The sequence below is a fragment of the Lissotriton vulgaris genome, chromosome 1_1 (genome assembly GCF_964263255.1).
Source record: "Lissotriton vulgaris chromosome 1_1, aLisVul1.2, whole genome shotgun sequence".
Lineage (NCBI taxonomy): Eukaryota > Metazoa > Chordata > Amphibia > Caudata > Salamandridae > Lissotriton > Lissotriton vulgaris.
This window is the reverse complement of record NC_141685.1, coordinates 964,785,924-964,805,049: the sequence shown is the minus strand read 5'-3', so window position 1 is coordinate 964,805,049 and position 19,126 is coordinate 964,785,924. Positions and strand designations below refer to the sequence as shown.

The window sequence follows — 19,126 nt, the reverse complement described above, 5'->3', positions numbered from 1 at the left end:
TTCCGATCGCGAGTGCGGTCATGACGGCCGGGAGCCGTCATCAGCACTCGAGCACTGTGTGCTATGACGGCTCCCGGCCGTCATCAGCAAGGAAGGGGTTCATTTGTAAAATATGAAGTGCCAGGGCTCTGACCAGGAGTCCACTTCAGCTTGCACCACCCATCGCCCCTGTCATCTCTGCCACAACAACTATTGACCATCTCTCTCGCATGTGGATGCACCAGTTCAGAATATTCCAGATCGCCAAAGTTAAAGGAATGGCTGGGGAGGCAGGTAATTTTTATATGTATATTTTTTTCCTAAACAACTGTTATACTGCTCATCTCTAAATTACATGAACAGCACCATCTTGTGGCTGACTGCCCTGAGTGTGGGTTTTGACAAATAGGTGCCAGTGCCGAGCACCGGAAACCAATTAAGTGCTGGTGCTCAGCACCTGAATGCTCCGGCCCAAATTAAGCACTGTGTAGAATGCCCCTCAAATGCGGAGCGAAAACTCTCTGCGTGTCAGGCCGCCTTTGTTTTGTATTTGTATCTTGCGAGTCTGGCTGTTTTTTTTTTATCATCAGTTCCTATGCCTGATCTTGATTATCTATATAGCCAAATGAATCTGTCTTTAACAATGTATATAAATCTCTTAAATCCTTTTTCCATTGTATTAGCACTAAAGACATTTACTAATGTCTGTTTTAAAATGTTATTGTTGACCTCATTAGAGGTCCAAATCAATTAATAAAATATTTGATGTGATATAGCTGGTGACTGCAGGTAGATGGATAGAGTAGATGGGTCCCGTCACTCCACACCTCCCCCCCCCCCTCCCCACACACACACAATAAATCAACACACACTCCCTTGGAGAATTTGGGTGATAATTGATGCACACAGTACGTAACACTATGCATTTATCGGGTATTGAATGGGTAAAACCTTTGCTCAGTTCTCAACCTCGGATTGAAGCCTAACATGTGGAAACGGTGTTCACCACACCAATTACTGTGTGTTTTGTATTTATACTTAAGCATTTTATTTTGATAGATTTCCTCAGACTTTTCTTGTGAAATCTGTCAAGAGAAAGTTGCAGTGTGGCAATTGAGGTATAACTCAGAAGTCCGATTTGTGTGCAAACAATCATTTGTATATGTATCGGAATTTAAAGCACAACTTTGAATCAGGGTGTAAATACATTCTGTACATTTATAGAAGGTAGGGATAGGTTATGCCAACAGAGATTTGCCCTGCTGTGTATTACCATTATTATGGCCTCCCAGTGATGTAGGTTTCAAGTATGTGTTGTTGTATTGTAGTTGTATTTATACAGAACTTCATACTCCCAATGAGTTGCTAAAGCACATTTGAGGGGGGGGGGGGAGTGGGGTAGCATGATGCCCCATGGAATATCATAGATGGAACAGTACATTTTCGCCATGCTGCCTAAATGGAGAGTTCTTTATGTCATGCATCAAGACCAGATTTTTGTATTTAATGCGTTTTCTGACAATACCTCTGCTTGAATGAGAAGAGAAAATGAGTGAGATATGAGTTGTGTAAGCGTTCAATTCTAAAACGCCACATGTTGACGATGAAAGGCAGGTCCTGTACCTGCTCTTGAAGTTGTTCCCATGTCAGATCATAGATGCGGTCGAAGTCTTCGGGTAAGTCCCAAAAGAATCAGATACATTGAAGAGGGAATCAGCCCCTTTCTGCCACTCTCGAACTCCAGAGAAGGTGAGGGTATCATTGTAACTCCGGGTCTCGCTATCAATCTCCCTCACGAATCACTGACAGAATATCGACTGCAGAAATATCAACGTCAAAAATATCGAAGGCAAAATATTGATGTCCACAATAACGAAGTCATATCTACTTATGGTAAGTACAGAAAATAGCGAGAGAAAAAATATTGGGCCATTTGTAGGTAAATGGCATTTACCGATTCGTAAATACCGAATTTTACAGATTCGGTGTTTACAAATCGGTAAATGCTATGTAGGTATTTTTACTGAAATAATTACCGAATCGGTAACATTCGGTAATTACCGAATCGGTATTTACCGATTCGGTAATTGCCATTGATTCCTATGGGCCTTGAGGCCCATAGGAACCAATAGCAATTACAGAATCAGTAAATACCGATTCGGTAAAATTACCAATTTTACAAGGGGGACAGGGTGTCACTTTGATGCACCCCGGATTCAGGCTGTGTGCCATTAGGGCATGTATGTGTGCCACATGGCACAGGTGTACATGCACAGATGTGCATGTACACAGGAATTCGTTATTTACCATCAAATAGAATTTGATGGTAAATAACAAATTATTTAGGGCCACCTACATCCCATATTACCGAATCTGTAAATTTACTGAATCGGTAATTTACAGAATAGGTAAAATTTACAGAATTGGAAATATTTTGGCCTCCTACATCTGAAACTCCAAATACCGGTCAGTAACGGCCGAAATCGGTCGTTACAGACCGGTATTTGGCCTCCTACATATGGCCCTTAGTTGTTAAAAGTATCGGGTTTTTTTTAATGTTAAAAAATTATGTAAAATACAGTAAATAATACATATAATTAAAAGAAACAATTGAAAATATTTAAAAATGTTTAAAATTATAACATACATATAATGTTAAAATAAATTAAACATACATATAAAATATAATATATATATACTTAATAATATTTATAACTAAATATTGTATTAACTTATAAATTGTTAAAAAACATTGTATACATTATAAATACATATATACACATACAATTATAATAGTGTTGGATAGCGTAGGGTTATTAATTACTATTCCCACTCCAGAAAGTGCAACAGTAGGGAAAGTGTTGGATAGTGTAGGGGTAAAAAATTACTATTCCCAATCCAGAGAGTGGAAAAGTAGGAAAAGTGTTGGATAGCGTAGGGGTAAAAATTACTATTCCTACTCCAGAGAGTGCAAAAGTATGGAAAGTGTTGGATAGCGTAGGGGTAAAAATTACTATACCCACTCCAGAGAGTGCAACAGTAGGGAAAGAGTTGGATAGCATAGGGGTAAAAATTACTATTCCTAGTCCGGAGAGTGCAACAGTAGGGAGAGTGTTGGATAGCATAGGGGTAAAAATTACTATTCCCACTCCAGAGAGTGCAACCGTAGGGAAAGTGTTGGATAGCGTAGGGGTAAAAATTACTATTCCCACTCCAGAGAGTCCAACAGTAGGGAAAGTGTTGGATAGCGCTAGTGTAGGGGTAAAAATTACTATTCCAACTCCAGAGAGTGCAACAGTTAGGAAAGTGTTGGATAGCGTAGGGGTAAAAATAACTATTCCAACTCCACAGAGTGCAACAGTAGGGCATGTGTTGGATAGCAGAGGGTTGCATTTAACATGCTTATTAATTTTGTTTTTAATGAAATAACCAACTAATAATTAATTAACAATAAAATATTTATATATACCAATAATTAAAAAATAATAAATACTTTTTTTAAATTAAATTACTTACCACACTATTCCCCTAAAATCCCACAACCTGTTCTTAAAATAAATTAACAAAATTAATATAATAATCACTTAATAAATAAATAAAACAATTACCAATTAATTATTAATTAACAATAAATTAATTATCAATACCAATAAATAAAATGTATTAATAACTTTATTATAATTAAATTACTACATTCCCTATTTCCCTATTAACTCACAACCCACTCCTAAAATAATAAATTAACACAATTAATATTATTATAAATTAATCAATTAATAACAATGAATTTCCAATTAATATTTAATTAACAATAAATTAATTATCAATACAAATAAATAAAAATGTATAATTAAGACAATAAATGCGAATCAGGTGTGCCAAATAATAATTTCCCAAAAAATTTCAACCATCCCAAATTTTTGGGAGCCTTCCAATAATAAGTCCTTAGGCAGTATGTTGAATTCAAGAAGATTCTTTCTTTTTTCTTTTTTTCTTTTTTTCAATGATCACAGTTCAAAATCCATATAACAAAAGCAGTCACAATCTTCTTCTCTATTATAATTCGGTCTGCAGGATTTATCGGGCCATGTCGAACGTGGGAACACCATACTCCATTGGAAATACTATAAAATTACATGAATAATAGGCGCTAAAAGATTGCAAATTTAAAGAACAAAATTGTAGAGCCAGTGATTTGAAAGGCCCTGATGATGTCCTTTTAGGAGGAAACGCGTCGGCTGATGTATTGTTTGAAATTTGCTTGGAATACGAATTAAAATTTTGGATGGTTGAACATTTTTTTGAAATTGTTTGGCGCTCCTCTGATTAACATTTATTGCCTTAGTTATTTGTGGTCCTGCAGCGGTGGACCACACAGAGTGAGCTCCAGTGTTCATTATAATAATCTTTCCACACATCAGTATAATCAGCAAGTGTGCCCAAGGTACTTTACCCTAACCGCTTAGATGTCTTACATTTTAAAAAATGAACAATTACCCTATTCCCCTATAAACCCACAACCCGCTCACACAATTAACATACTTAATAAAATTATCAATTAATCAATAAAAAATTGTATTACCAATTAATAATTAACAATACATTAATTATCAATACTAATAAATACAAATTATTAATTACTGTATTCAAATGAATTACTTCCCACCCTATTCCCCTATAAACCCACAACTGTTCCTAAAATAAATTAACACAATTAATATAATTATCAATTAATTAATTCATTACAATTATTTACCAATTGATAATTAATTAACAATAAATTAATTAGCAATACCACGAAATAAAAATGTATTATTACTTTACTATAATTAAATTACATCCCACCCTATTCCCCTATAAACCCACAACCCACTATGGAACTAAAACACAAAATTTATTAAAAAGTATTTAAAAATTTCTAAAAACTATTATTCAATTTACTATAATTAAATTGCTTCCCACCATATTCCCCTATAAACCCACAACCTGCTACGGTACTAAAACGCAAAAATTACTTTAAAAAAAAGTAACTTCTAAAAATGAAAGATATATATTTAAAACCAAAATACAATACTTAACAAACAATATAGAACACATACATATAAAATACATACTAAAATACATAACACTAAAATAAACACAGATATAATTTACAACGATATTTTTGCAAACGATATTACTGACTTCGATATTAACAAAAACTATATTTCTTACCTTCAGGTCGATATTCTGGTCACCGATATTCTTGATGTCGATATTCTGTCCCTTCGATATTCCCAACTCGATATTTCTGTAGGTTGAAATAAAAACTCGATATTTAGACTGTGCACCCTCCCTCACATCCAATTCTTATTCTAGTGTTGATGCGCCTAGAATTATCAGCTTCATCGATGACTCGCAGCAAATGGATGCCTTTAGGGAGGCCATGCTGCTTATTTTCAGCCTCATTTGTGCCTCCAGTTTGATTCTGCCAGCCTGTCTGCCCTCTGCTTTGTCTGTGCCCCTCAAAACCGCATCGGGTTCTGCAGCGGCTCCACCACTGACATCAGATCAGGTGCTATCAGCTACACCAGTACCCTTTACATCAGCACCAATGCCAACGCCGGAGGAGGATTTATATCTCTTGCTTTCTGAGCACTGAGACCATGCTCGGTTCTTTCTGGAGGGCAGCTAGAAGTCGATATCTCTGAATCTGATACTATGCCTTTACTACATAGTAATCAATCAATCAGTCATTTGTAGAGTGCACTACATACCTGCGAGGGTCTCAAGGCGCTGGGGGGGCACTACTGGGCAAACAGCCAGGTCTTGAGTAGCCTCCTGAAGGTCAGCAGGTCTTGGGTCTGTCTTAGGCTCAGTGGGAGGGTGTTCCAGGTCTTGGCAGCGAGGTGGGAGAAGGATCTCCCGTCAGAGGTTGTTCTTCGGATGCGAGGGACGGTGGCGAGTGTGAGGTCCGCGGAGCAGATCTGGCAGTTGGGGCTGTAGAAGGAAAGTCGTCTGTTGAGATAAGGCTGGGTCGGTCTGGTGGACTGCCGTGTGTGCGTGGATGAGGAGCTTGAAGGATATCCTCTTGTTGACGGGGGCCAGTGCAGGTTTCTCTGGTGGGGGGTGATGTGGCTGTGGCGTGGTACGTCGAGGATCAGTCTTGCAGAGGCGTTTTGGATGCGTTGCAGTCGTTTGATGAGCTTGGTCGGGGCTCCCGCGTAGAGGGCGTTTCCGTAGTCGAGTCTGCTGCTGACGAGGGCATGGGTGACTGTTCTTCTTGTTTCTGTCGGGATCCACCTGTAGATCTTGCGGAGCATGTGGAGGGTGTTGAAGCAGGTGGAGGAGATGGCGTTAACTTGCTTGGTCATGGAGAGCATTGAGTCGAGGATGATTCCCAGGTTGCGTGCGTGGTCAGTGGGTGTCGGGGCTCCCCCCAGTGCCGTCGGCCAACAGGAGTCATCCCAGGCTGAAGGTTTGGAGCAGAGGTCGAGGACCTCCGTCTTGTCTGTGTTCAGCTTTAGTCGGCTGATCTACATCCAGTCAGCGACGGCCTTCATTCCTTAGTGGAGGTTGGATATTGCGGTGAAGGGGTCCTTGATGAGGGAGAGGATCAGTTGAGTGTCGTCAGCGTAGGAGATTATGTTGAGGTTGTGCTGTCGGGCGACGTGTGCGAGCGGGGCCATGTAGATGTTGAACAGAGTCGGGCTGAGGGAAGATCCCCGGAGTACGCCACAGATGATCTCGGGGGCTTGCAATCGGAATGGGTGGAGGCGGACGCTCTGGGTTCTGCCGGAGAGGAAGGAGGTGGCCCATTCCAGAGCCTTGTCTCGGATCCCTCGGCGTGGAGGCTTGCGCATAGTGTGCAGTCTCGGTGCTGTGGTTGCTGCGGAACACTGACTGGGAAGGGTCCAGGATTCTGTTTTCTTCGAGGTATCGGGTTAGGTGTCTGTTGACGATTTTCTCGATGACCTTGGCCGGGAACAGAAGCAGAGAGATGGGACAAAAGTTCTTGAGGTCTCTTGGGTCCGACTTGGGTTTTTTGAGTAGGGTGTTGATCTCGGCGGGTTTCCAATCTATCTGGGAAGGTCGTGGTCTCGAGGGAAAGATTGAGGACGTTGCACCAATGGGGTGCGATGGAGCTGCTGGCTTTGTTGAAGATGTGGTGTGGGAATGGGTCCGACGGGGAGCCGGAGTGGATTGTGCTTATGGTCTTGATGGTGTCATCGATGCTCACCTTGGCCCACGCTAGCAGGGGGTCGAGGTCGAGGGTGTGTAGAGAGTCTGTTGTGTTGAAGTGTGTATGGGATGGCTGGGTGTTGAAGCTGTCATGGATGTCTGCTATCTTGCGGTGGAAAAAAATGGCGAGGGAGTCGCACAGGGCCTGCGACGGCGGGATGTTGTTGGTGTTGGAGCTGGGGTTGGAGAGTTCATTCAAGATGTTGAAGAGCTCCTTGCAATTGTGTGCGTTGTTGTCGAGGCGGTCTTTGAAGGAGGTCTTCTTGGCAGTCCTGATGAGGTGATGGTGGTTGCAGATGGCGTCCTTGTGGGCTGCGTGGCTGTCCGGAGTCTGTTCACTGTGCCATTTCTTCATTAGTTTCCGGCAGACTCGCTTGGAGGCCAGGAGTTCTGGGGTGAACCAGCAAGCCCTCTTGCTGATGTCTCTGTAGGAGGGTTTCTTCAGCGGGCGAAGGTGTTGGCGCAGTCGTCGATCCAGCGTATGATGTTGTGGGCAACATCTTCGGTGTTGGAGGGTTTGGTGGGTGGGCTGAGAGCCAGGTTTGCGCGTAGTTGGTCTTCGGCGATTTTGCTCCAGCAGTGGCAGGGGATCTCTTGGGTGCGGTGGTGTGTGGTGGGTTTCTGAAAGGTGAAGTGGATGCAGCAGTGGTCGGTCCAGAGGAGTTCGGTGGTGTGGCTGAAGGAGACGTAGGAGCTTGAGGAGAAGGCGAGGTCGAGCGTGTGGCCAGCGGATTGGGTAGGCGTTGTGACAAGTTGCCTCAGTCCGAGGTTGGCGAGGTTATCGATCAGGGTGGTGGAGTTGCTGTTGTTGTTGTTCTCAAGGTGAAATTTCAGATCTCCGAGGAGGATGTAGTCGGTGGAGGCCAGGGCTTGCATGCTGATGAAGTCGGCGATGGAGTCGCTGAACTGGGGTTGGGGTCCGGGGGGTCTGTAGACGAGGGTGCCTCTGAGGGTGGAGTTGGGGTCTGTGTAGATCTGGAAATGCATTTGTTCGGCGGTGCTGAGAGTGTCGTTGGTCCTGGTCGAGACCCTGATGCTGTTCTTGTGGACGATGGCGATTCCTCCTCCGACTCCGTTGGTGCGGTCTCTGCGGGTGATCTTGGCCAGACTTTGCATAATGTGTTCGCCTCTGATTGAGACAATGATCAGTCTTTGAGGGTGATAATTTTGTCCACCAATATGATCATGAAATTAGTATGAACAATTCCAAGATGCCAGTGGCCAGGGTATATCTCCACATGCTTGCCTTGTTTAGCCTCCTGGCCCAGCCACTGAGGAAAATTCCTCATTCGCCATCGTTAAAGGAAGAGCAGCAGTGGTACTTAACCTACAACTTCCCACTAGGGAGGTGAAGACCAATGTTTTGATAATGGTGCTCTAGCCCTGTCAAGCACCTACAAAACCTCTTCTATCGTTCAATGAAGCCCTCACAAATACCATCTTGGGAAGGTGGGCGAAACAGTGAATACGCAGGTCGCTCTGCACCAGCACCAGGTGACCCTGCTTTTCTTGCACAACGTCCTACGGCAGAGAGTTTGGTGATCCATGCATCCATCATTAAGTCAAATCCCAACTCATTCCCCACCACCCTACCTAACCATGAGTTTAAAAGAATCGAAACTTTTGGCAAACATAGTTTTTCTTTTGTGAACCTTGCTCTGTGTTCAAAGAATGCCAGCTGTCTTCTAGGCCACTACTCCCATGCTCTATGGGACACAGTGACTCAGATATTGGCTGTAGTTCAAGACAACCTGAGGGCGTCCATGAACTAAGCTATGCAGTATGGCTGCAACACAGCAAGTTTTGCAATCTGGTCTGATTTTTGACATGACCAACTGTTAGGGTCAAGCAATGGGTATGAGTGTAGCTCTTAAGCTATGCAGTATGGCTGAAACAAAGCAATGTTTGCAATCTTGTCTTGTTTGGATACAAACAACTGTTTGGGTCAAGCAATGTAGCATTTTGGCACCTGGATGAAGTCTGCAGGCTTCTCCGGGGATGTCCAGTCATCTGTGATGGCCAAGCCGTTTTATGGTTTTTGCCTTTTTGGGGACAAGCCAGAATCGGCCCTGGAACGGTTTAAGGAAAGTAGGGCCACATCATGTTCCTTGGGTCTTTCTGCCCCCACCAGACCATTCCAACAATTTCACCCCCTTTGTGGCTATGGCAGGAGTTTTAGTTGCGCCAGCATTCGGTCCCTCCACCAGCTTAACAGGACTTTTATCTCTCCCAGGGCACAAAGGACAACATGCAGCTCAGTCTGCTACCCCTCAAGCATCTGCAGCCCTAAAACCGCTTTAGTGTGTCCTTCGAGGGAAGCCGAGTAGGTTTTCCGATTAGAAAGAGTCTCGTAACAAGTGTTTACGTGGACTCCATATCCTTCCCGCGATTGACCATGAGGCCCAGTTTAGCCTTATAAAACATATGCCATTGAATTGCAGAAAAAATTGTATGTATAATTTTCTATTAAAGTAGGCATACTTTTCACTTTTTTGGAGTGGCACTCCCAGGGCGGGACCCTGTGAAGTCCTGAAGAAGAGCTGAGGGGTACAGCTCGAAACTAGTTGACTTTTTTACTAGGGTACTGTTTTTCATAATAGAACCAGCCCACCTAGTAAACCACCCCACTTGTAATGTATCCGCTAGGCGCATGAATAAAGTTTGTTTAGCTCACTAGTAGGATATTTTTAACCCTCACCACTCCACTCACTTCCCCCTATTTCACATGACACGACACATAGTCCACAATTGAAAGTGCTCCTACGCAATACCGTTAGTCGTAGCACGCCTCAACCCGCAGCGGGTTGGGAAGCCCCTATGATGAAGCATGTCACCGTGAGGAAACTCCGGTGAGAGAGGGGACTAAAGAAAAAAAGTTTTTTTCCCCTTGCCCAACTTGTTTTCCTTGAGACATATCCCATTCTGGAAATGTCTCATCTGTCAGCTAGGTTTTCTTGATCTGATTCCTTCAGATCTTTTTGCGTACTTTTTGGCACACAGCCACGTTTCTGGAGGCAGGATCTGATATTTCCTCCTCGGGTGGCAATCAATCAATTAAGACAAGTGGGTCCTCCAAACTGTACATCGGGGCTACACCCTCTGATTTCTCCCCACCCCATCTTCCACCTACTGCAGAGTTGCTGACGGAGGACCACCTGTCTGTCTTGCAGCAGGAAGTACATTTTTGCCCAAAGCAGCTATAGAGAGGATGTCAGCCTCAGAAGTCAGAACTGGGCGTTAATTCCACTCCTTCCTTATCCCAAAGGACAGAGGCCTTCATGCTAGTTTGAAGCTTCGTTCTCTCAACACCTTGCTGGGGAAGGATATATTTAATATGCTAACACTAGTTCAGATCATGTCTGCTCCAGACCCCAGAGACTGGATAGGACACTTATTAACATATCCCCGTACTGCAGGCACACAGGCGCAATCTACAGTTCATAGTGGGTCAGGAGTATTTTCAGTTTGCAGTGCTCTCTTTTGGCCTTGCCAGTGCCCCTTAGGTGTTCACAAAAGTGTAGGTTGTGGTCGCAATACACCTTTGCAGGGGGTACCAGTCTTCCCCCTACCTCAGTGACTGGATGCTGAAGGTGGACTCACCCTGGGCAGTCGTCCACCACCTCCAGATGAATGCGAACATTCTAAACTCCTTAGGGTTCACTATCAATGTGCTGAAATCGTACCAGTCGCTCCTGTTCATCGGTGCTATTCTGGATATGGTATAGTTTTGTGCTTTTCCGCTGGAGCAGAGAGTTCAGGATTCCAATACTTGAGCTTCTGTCCTGTATCTCAGTGTGGATGACTCTGAGTTGTGGGGATTATTGGTCTCTTGCATCCTGCTGGTCAAACATACCCGATGGCGCAAGTGAGCTCTGCACTTTAAGTCCATTTGGGCACAGCACCAGGGGACTCAGTTAGATTGTATCCAGATTTTAGACAAGACTACAAAAGATCTGCAGTGATGGCTGCTGGACCATGACCCAGAGCTTTTGGTGGTTACAGATGCATAACATCTGTCTGGGGACGCCATCTTGGAGAGGTGGAGATTCGAGGTCTCTGGTGTCCAGCGGAGAGATTTTAGTCCACATCATTTTATTGGACTTCAGGACAATTTTGTTGGCATTGAAGTTCTTTCAGCCCACCATCAGAGGAATAATATATAACAAGAATGATTGTGTCGGATTTACTCTATATACTCAAAGAAAACAAGTACATTTTTTTCTTCAGGCTATGCACAAGAGAGTGAAAAAATCTAAAATAATAATGTGTGAGATTATATATCAATATCATTGATACTATTCACAATCATATTGAAAAAGGTATTCCGTGGTTAGTGCAAAAGGGCTTGTGCAGTGTATAAACCAATGTATGATACATAGATTAAAATGGACGTATACATATGCTATTCAAGAAAGCCTGGTCTATAACAAAATTCATTAGAGTCTCTACAGTTGGGACTGTCCACATGATTCCCAAATCTGTTGGCCCAACGTGATATCTTAGATACAGGCATATAAATGGATCCCATCAACATTTCGACCTGCCTTATTAATGTGTCAGTAGGACATCATAGTGGGGTCTTCATCAGGACATCCAAAAGGGACACCTGAGTCATCTTGGCACATGCCAACATGGGATTACTGTCTTTGTATTTGTACTGGAATAGAATAAGAGTCTTCTGTACTGATAGTACCACTAAATGGAAGTGAAAGTGTTTTTCTTTAACGCAGTGTATCAAACGTCCTGGCAGAACCCATAAAATGACCAAAATGATTTACAGATTACTTCTTCATAGTCACACACAAAACAAGAGCTGTATCGGATCCAACACTTCTCTTGTCTTTCTAAAGATGTTATAGGGCAGAACCCCTTCCAGGCACAAGAGGATGGCCAGGTGGTTTATCCAACCTTTTGTGTATTTTGGGGAGTGTGTATGAGGTGGATATTCTCAAATATTTTGTATTTAAATATTCAAACTTATGGTCACTGAGATAGCCGTTAAGTAACCCACTGCTATTCATTTCATTATTCATGCCACTAATTTGTGAAGTGGGATCTCCTCTCAGTTTGTTGTAATGATCCTTTATACTTAAATATGATACAATTGACTCTTTATGATCTCCCACATCCTGGACCACTATTGCATCTCCCTTGTCTGCTGGTTTTATTATGATCTAATTTTTCTTAAGTTTGAGTAAGCTCATATTCTCCAATTTGCTAAAGTTATGCTTATTGTAAACTCTTTTGTCAAGAACATTAGCAGTGTCCCTGAGAATAACTTGTTTGAATGAAAGACTTTCATGTGACATACAGTTTGCTGGTGATGTAAATGTGGAAGGTAGTCTAAAAACCGGTGACATCGTGCTTGGATTGATAAAGAACCTTGTGGAAATAGTGCCTGAGTCTTATTTTCCTAAAGAACTGATAAAGTTCCATCTGAATGTTAAACGAGTTACGAATTACGGTTCGAACAAACGGCAAGCCTTTGGACAGGACACTAATTTTACAGTCTCTTCTGAATTTCTCCATGAGTTTCCTGTTAGTAGTAACTCCCTGCTCTCCATTCCCTGCATTGATCACTGTTCTGCCCCCGGTCCTTCCCCCTTCCCATGGTGGATCTTCATCTATTGTCCGCTAAAAAAGGTCACTGATGGAAGTCCTGAAAATCTTGTATAGATGATTGGAACCTTGTGCTGGGTTGTTTGGCATCACTATCTGCACCACTGGATATTGATAAATATGAAAAAGTTACAAATTTACAAGGAAAACACTTGCCTCTATCTGGGAAATGGACTTTATCGTCTTGTAGATAATAAACTTGAAGGTAGGGATAGGTTACTTTCTTGTAATAGTTTTTAATGTCCTTAGCTAATTTGTCAGATTTTTTTACCCTGAGTGAAAATTCTAAAGTCCAGTGGTGTCTTTGCACATTTCTCAAGAGCTTTCCTCACATTACTCAAAGCTTCATCAAATATCTCACTTTTAAGGTCTGCTATCTCTATAGTCAGTTTTTTCACGTATTCCAGAGCTGTTCCCACCCCCAACACCATCCAATTTCTGGAGCAATTATAGATCACAAAACTGAAATTCTCTTTAAATTTGGCATCATCAACAAATACTGCCAGTTCTTTTTTAACTTGTAAACCAACAGGAATGATGTTAGACTGTAAATACTTGGTCAATGAATGCCAAAGTAACAGTGCCCATATTAATTTCTTTTTTAATTCCTCTAACTTGGTTTGTTTCTGTAAAGTATAATTGATTGGCACTGGTGTGTTTTCAAGAATCCCAGGCTTCTTTTCAACTAAATGTGATCATTCCATTTTATGTTGGGCTGGCAGTCACTCTTCTGGCACTCTTATAGCATTCTTTGCTCCATCCCATCCCTCAAATGAGTATAAGAGACTTTTTGGACCCCTAGAGGGTGCACATTTTTAATATTGATCACACAAACAGCATCAGATAGACAATCGGCTTTTTTATGGGATTCTGCGGAGCGAATACGGGCAAGGCGATGTGATGAATTGTTCTCAGCATAATGATCCGCTACACACTGGCAAAGAAGCAGCCACTAAAGGACTTACGGGATCATTTCACCAGCATTAAGACTGCTACCACTGCACTGGCTCTCGGAGAGCTTGTCCTGGACATTTGTCAAGCAGCTAGGTGAACTTCGGTACTTATCTCCACGAAGCACTACTACCTTGACATTCAGGTCCTTTGAGAGGGGGACATTTTGCCCACTCAGCACTACAGAAATCTTGTATCTGAGCCTGGTGACATATCTCCACTGGAGGAATTATTGCTTTGGTATCTATTCACAAGGTGCAGAATCTTTGGTTGGAAATGTCCATAAGAAAGACAAGTTACCTTCCGCAACGATCTTCCTGGAGTCTAACTGCAGACTCCTCATGAGCTCTACATTCTGTGAACTAGACTCCTTTCCACCTTAAAAGGTCCCAATTTAGAGATCTGTGCACTTGGTCTTGCCAATCTACTGGTAGGCACCTGAGAGCACTGACAGCCTAAGAAAGCAACTGACGGCAGTGCTCATGAGTGGCTCCAGGGCCTGACTGGGAACAGCAACCAACCCACGTTGCTGCTCGACCTGCCCAGAGGGGGAGAGTGGTGCTAGCAGGAAGCACCTCTCCCGCTTTTCTTACAGGGGGAAGATATTGCATCACTGCTGCAAAACCGGCCCTCAGTGACAAAAGCTGCCCCCGCGGACACAAAACCGTCCCACAGGGGAAATGCCGGGTGCCCGCTATGGCCAGTCTGGCCCTGGGTGGCTCCACTTCTCACATCCGTAGGAGAACGATGTTGACGCTGAGCCACACACCACCACCCACTTTTACACAGGAGTACTGCTTTAAAATTTCCGGATCCAGTCTTCTGCCTAGGGTATATTCACAAGGTGAGTAATGCTGTAGTTAGAGCGATTTTCCAACTGAAAAGTCGTTACCAAGGGTAAGTAACTTGTTCTTCTATACAGTCTTGTCCTTGCACTTGATGCTCTGCTGCTATCACTGTGTAGTGTGGGGTAGGTGGTGTGGCTGGATTGTGCTCTTGTCACATTAGCTGTGAGTGCTTTGGAAGACCCATGGTGTAAGGACCAAGGAATGTCTGGAGAGGCTTTGTAAAATGTTCAGGGGAAAAGTAGGACGTATTCAGCACATCCATAGGTCTCTAGGGGGTCGGTGCTCTTAGATATAGGGAGTTAGTGTATGGACTAAAGTGTTTCTGTACAGTCATTAGCATTTAATAGAGCCGATTTGTTCCTTCCAAGAAAGTAGGCATTCCGGTTATCTAGCCAGCAAAATCTAAAACTTCTCTCCCCAAACTCTCAAGATAATTCTGTTCAAACAGATGCTTACAGGAACATGCATTGGGGAAGCTAAAGGCTCTGGCTTGTATTTTGAGACATGACTACAACATTAAGAAAATTCGTGCTGTATCACGTGGATCCTTGAGGCAAAGAATTTACTGTGTGATGATGGAATGTGCTTTGGACATGCATAATAACCCCAAATGCATTGCATAGCTAGCATTCTTTAGGAGGCAGAAGGCTACAACAAACAAGCAGAAGACGAAAGTGAAAAACCCATCTGGGTGGAACCAAAGGCTACTCTTTTTATATTTTAGAGCATTGGTAACAATAAGAAACGTCAAGCCAGACCTTAAAAAAACGGACTAGGTATCTTTATCAGATATTGGATGAGGAGGAGGGGTGAGCGAGTTCCTAGTCCTTCTCCCAAACAAAGCGATGTGTCTAGGGTGACTTCGTAAAGGGTAAGCAAGCACTGTGCATTGACAATCTGCACCACCATCCTAAGTTACTAGCTGACCTTGTCGGGTGCTGGACTCTCACTTTTGGTAAAAATGCTGTTTAATGTGTTTTAAAGGGAGCTTAATGAAGATTGAATTTTTACTTCAGGACATTTGTAAGAGAGAACCCCGGCAGATGGTGGAAACATTCAAGGGCATTCTGGAGAGGGAGAAAACGGCTGTTATCGAACAGGTAAAAAAGTTACAGTCCCGGATATTCATTTGATTGAAACATATAAGGGTCAGAATACGCACCAAAAATTATATGTGTGAACATATTACACTTTTTATACTTTGTTATAACCTGAATGTTTTGAAATATGATTTTATTCTAATTTGAAAGAATGCATGTAAGAGCTGGTCACCAAGGTATCCAATTTCAGGATCACATTCTCAAAATAATTGGGCCTTTGTTATGAGTGACCATGAGTCTTTGTAACTCTGGGGCAGGAAAATAGTGAGGATTATAAGTTTTCAGGGAATAACAAGTGGGATAGAGTTTTTCTGTGCCAAATCCGACATGTTTCACTGGAGTGTCACACAGAATTAGTATTTCTCTTTGTAGAAATCCAAAGCTTATAATTCTGATGGGCCTGATAATGTCTGCTGTGGAGCCCATTGGAATTTTCAAGTCACTCGTAATGAAGGTCTTAGTAATTATTGATAGCTCTGCCATGGGCACCCTTTACAAGTGGCCCTTTTTAGGTCTCACTCCCACCAGATAGCTGAAGCTGTCTTTTTGCACAAGACCTATTGTGTACTTATAGTGGCCTTAGAGCCCACCCATTACTTACCATTTGTAAACTTTATTGTCACTCTCATGTGCTTACTTCTTTTTCGATGGCTTGCTTTTCTCTTCTTTTATCAGTCACCCTCCTGGACCATTATTCACCTTTTAGTTGGCATATATATATCCCTCCACTGCTCACATTTAGGGAACTACTTGTTTGAGGCATGTGAGCTGCAGATTGTACACTATGCAAAAAATTGCCACCTGGTGTTGGTGTTTGGATCCTTGCACTTTGTTGTTGTCTTGGAAGAATATTTTGTAGTCACAAGATATATAACTCCTTTCTTTGACGATAGTGCACATGGGCATCGTCTCCATCTTCAGATTGGTTTTTTTCCGCCATCGGGTTTGGATGTAACTTTTGCGTTTTGGTTCGGTACCTTTTTCCAAACCTTTTCACACGCACAAACTATCTACAATTCGACTGTATTGTTTTCGATCGCGTCATCTTCTACGCGCATCTCAGCCACTCGATTCCAGTCGTCGACGCGGGCCGCTGTGCCTCTCGACCCCGTTCGTGCCTACAGCTCATGGAAAGGACTCCATTTGTTAAAAAAATGCCCCCAGTGTGGAGCCAAATTCCCACACAGTGACCATCACAAGGTCTGTAACCTGTGTCTCTCGCCTGAGCACGACAAGAACAATTGCCAGGCCTGCGCCTCTTTTCGATACAAGAAGACCATGCGTTTGACCGAGGAAAGTGGGACTCGCTATTGGAATTGATGGACCAAGGGGGGGCACTATATGTCTAGGACCTCCATTGAATGCAGGCCCTTTGTCTTCTCTTTATACCCACGAAGCTGCCCGCTTCAGTTTGGTAAAGCTACGTAGTACACTACGCTCCACGAGGATGCTGCCTGATACAGGAGGAGAGGGGAAGAAGGGAGGCAGGGCGGAGAATGCTGCGCTGTAGTTGTAACGATAATTTGATATCGCTTCCTGGGGCTCATTATAGTTTGCATGTTGGGGGGTGGGTGGGAGGGAGAAATAGAAAAGCGGACACAACAACTTCCTGTTGTAAGGTTGCATTCGCTTGTTAGCTTGTATGCATATAGCAGACTTCTGACTAATGCCGCCCGACCTCAGGGATGTGGGCTAAATGGCCGTGTGTTATCGTAATTAGAAGCTGATGCAATACACATGCTGGAGGCAAGAGAGCGGAACAAACTGGTTGTATATTCTACGAGTTTGCAATGAAAATATATTTCACCGAAAAATAAAAAGAAGACCATCCGTGATTGCCCGGCCCGACGACACATCATGGCGCAGCGAGCAGCTCCGGCACCAGTGGACATCTTCGATGAAGTCCCCGATGTCCCGGAGGAGGATTCTGAGGAACTGGAAACCGTGTCTGAAGCAGACAATCCAGACTCAGACAACCGCATTACTCTTGGTCAACGAGTGAGTACAACTACCCCAACTCCACCCGAAAAAAAGAAGGCCCTGGTCAAGACTCCGCCTACTGGCCCAAGTTGCGACCGAAAATTAACTTCAGAAGCCCCGCCGCCAGGCCCTGCTCCAAAGAAAAAGGACAAGACTTCCGATAGCTCAGGACCGAGCAACGGTCACATCAGTGTACCGCAAGCGCCTCCGACAGATCAAACCACAAACCACACTGAAAAATAAATCGGCACCGACCACCTCTATGCCAAAAACAACTTCGGATCCGAAACCGAAGCACTCAGAACCGAAAAAGACTCACGTCTCCATACCCAAGCCAAAGGAGCCCAAATTATCTCCTAAGGCCTCGGAGCACAAATCCAAACCCCGCTCAGACCACAAAAAGTCGGGGCTGAAAGCAGTTACCGAGGAGGAAGAACTTTTTCAAACAGATCCTGTCGATCCAAAGCAGAAAAAACTCCATATAGACCCCAAAACAGGACATGTGGCTGCTGTTTCACGCAAGAAGAGAAAGCTGGACATACCAGACACTCCTGTAGTGCCACCTTTAAGACCCTCTTCTCCTGTTCTTCCCCCTGAGCCTGTTCTTCCTCCTGAGCCTGCCCTTCCTCCTGAGCCTGTTCTTCCTCCTAAACCTGTCTCTCTTCCACAGCCTCCAAAACTCCCACCTCATTCACCACCACCACACGATGATGATCATGATAATTTAGGGGGTGGGGGAGGCAACAATGACCCTTTCATTGACCCTGATACTGGCACGGATACACCACAGATTGATTGGGAAGATTATAATAACCCATTAGATCCCACAAACCACCCTGATCCCCAGTCAAATCTAACAAAACCATCTCCCCCAGATGACAATATTGGCTTTGGTCTGCTTTTAACTAGCTGTCTACCAAGGTGTTCCCATGTATTCAGACCCAGCAGACGAAGACTTCCTTCTAGACACCTTCGAACAGTCACAAAAAGCTGTTCAAATCCTACCAATGCTAAAAGGGGTCATTAAACATGCTCCTAGCATATTCAAAGACCCGGTGAGAGCTAGAATTCTGAACCCCAGAATTGATAAAAAATATATGCCCACCCCTGGTGATCCCACCTACATCAAAGAACAGGTGCCCTTAGAGTCACTAGTGGTAAGTAACGCTAGAAAACGTGCCACCTCTCAAACCTCAGGTGATGCACCACCTCCGGATAAAGAATCTAAGTGTTAAATGCCTCTGGGAAGAGAATTGCTGCAGAAGCAGCTAATCACTGGTGCATAGCCAACACACAAGCTTTACTTGCTAGATATGATAGGGCTCACTATGACCAACTAGAACAAACACCTATTACTACATTTACCTTATCAATACAAAGCCCAGGCAAATGATTTAATTCAAGAAGGCAAAATAATAATTAACGCAT

The 19,126-nt window shown here is 43.4% G+C and overlaps 1 protein-coding gene across 8 annotated transcripts in view; it reads left to right on the top strand.

Moving 5' to 3' along the window:
- Positions 1-19,126, top strand: part of STAT6 (signal transducer and activator of transcription 6) — a 725,020-nt gene that overhangs the window by 400,568 nt on the left and 305,326 nt on the right. For all 8 annotated transcript variants that reach the window (XM_086959999.1, XM_086960023.1, XM_086960016.1 and 5 more), the window contains one exon: positions 15,635-15,718. In XM_086959999.1, the coding sequence (XP_086816125.1) occupies positions 15,635-15,718 (84 nt within the window). The remainder of the gene's footprint in view (positions 1-15,634; positions 15,719-19,126) is intronic.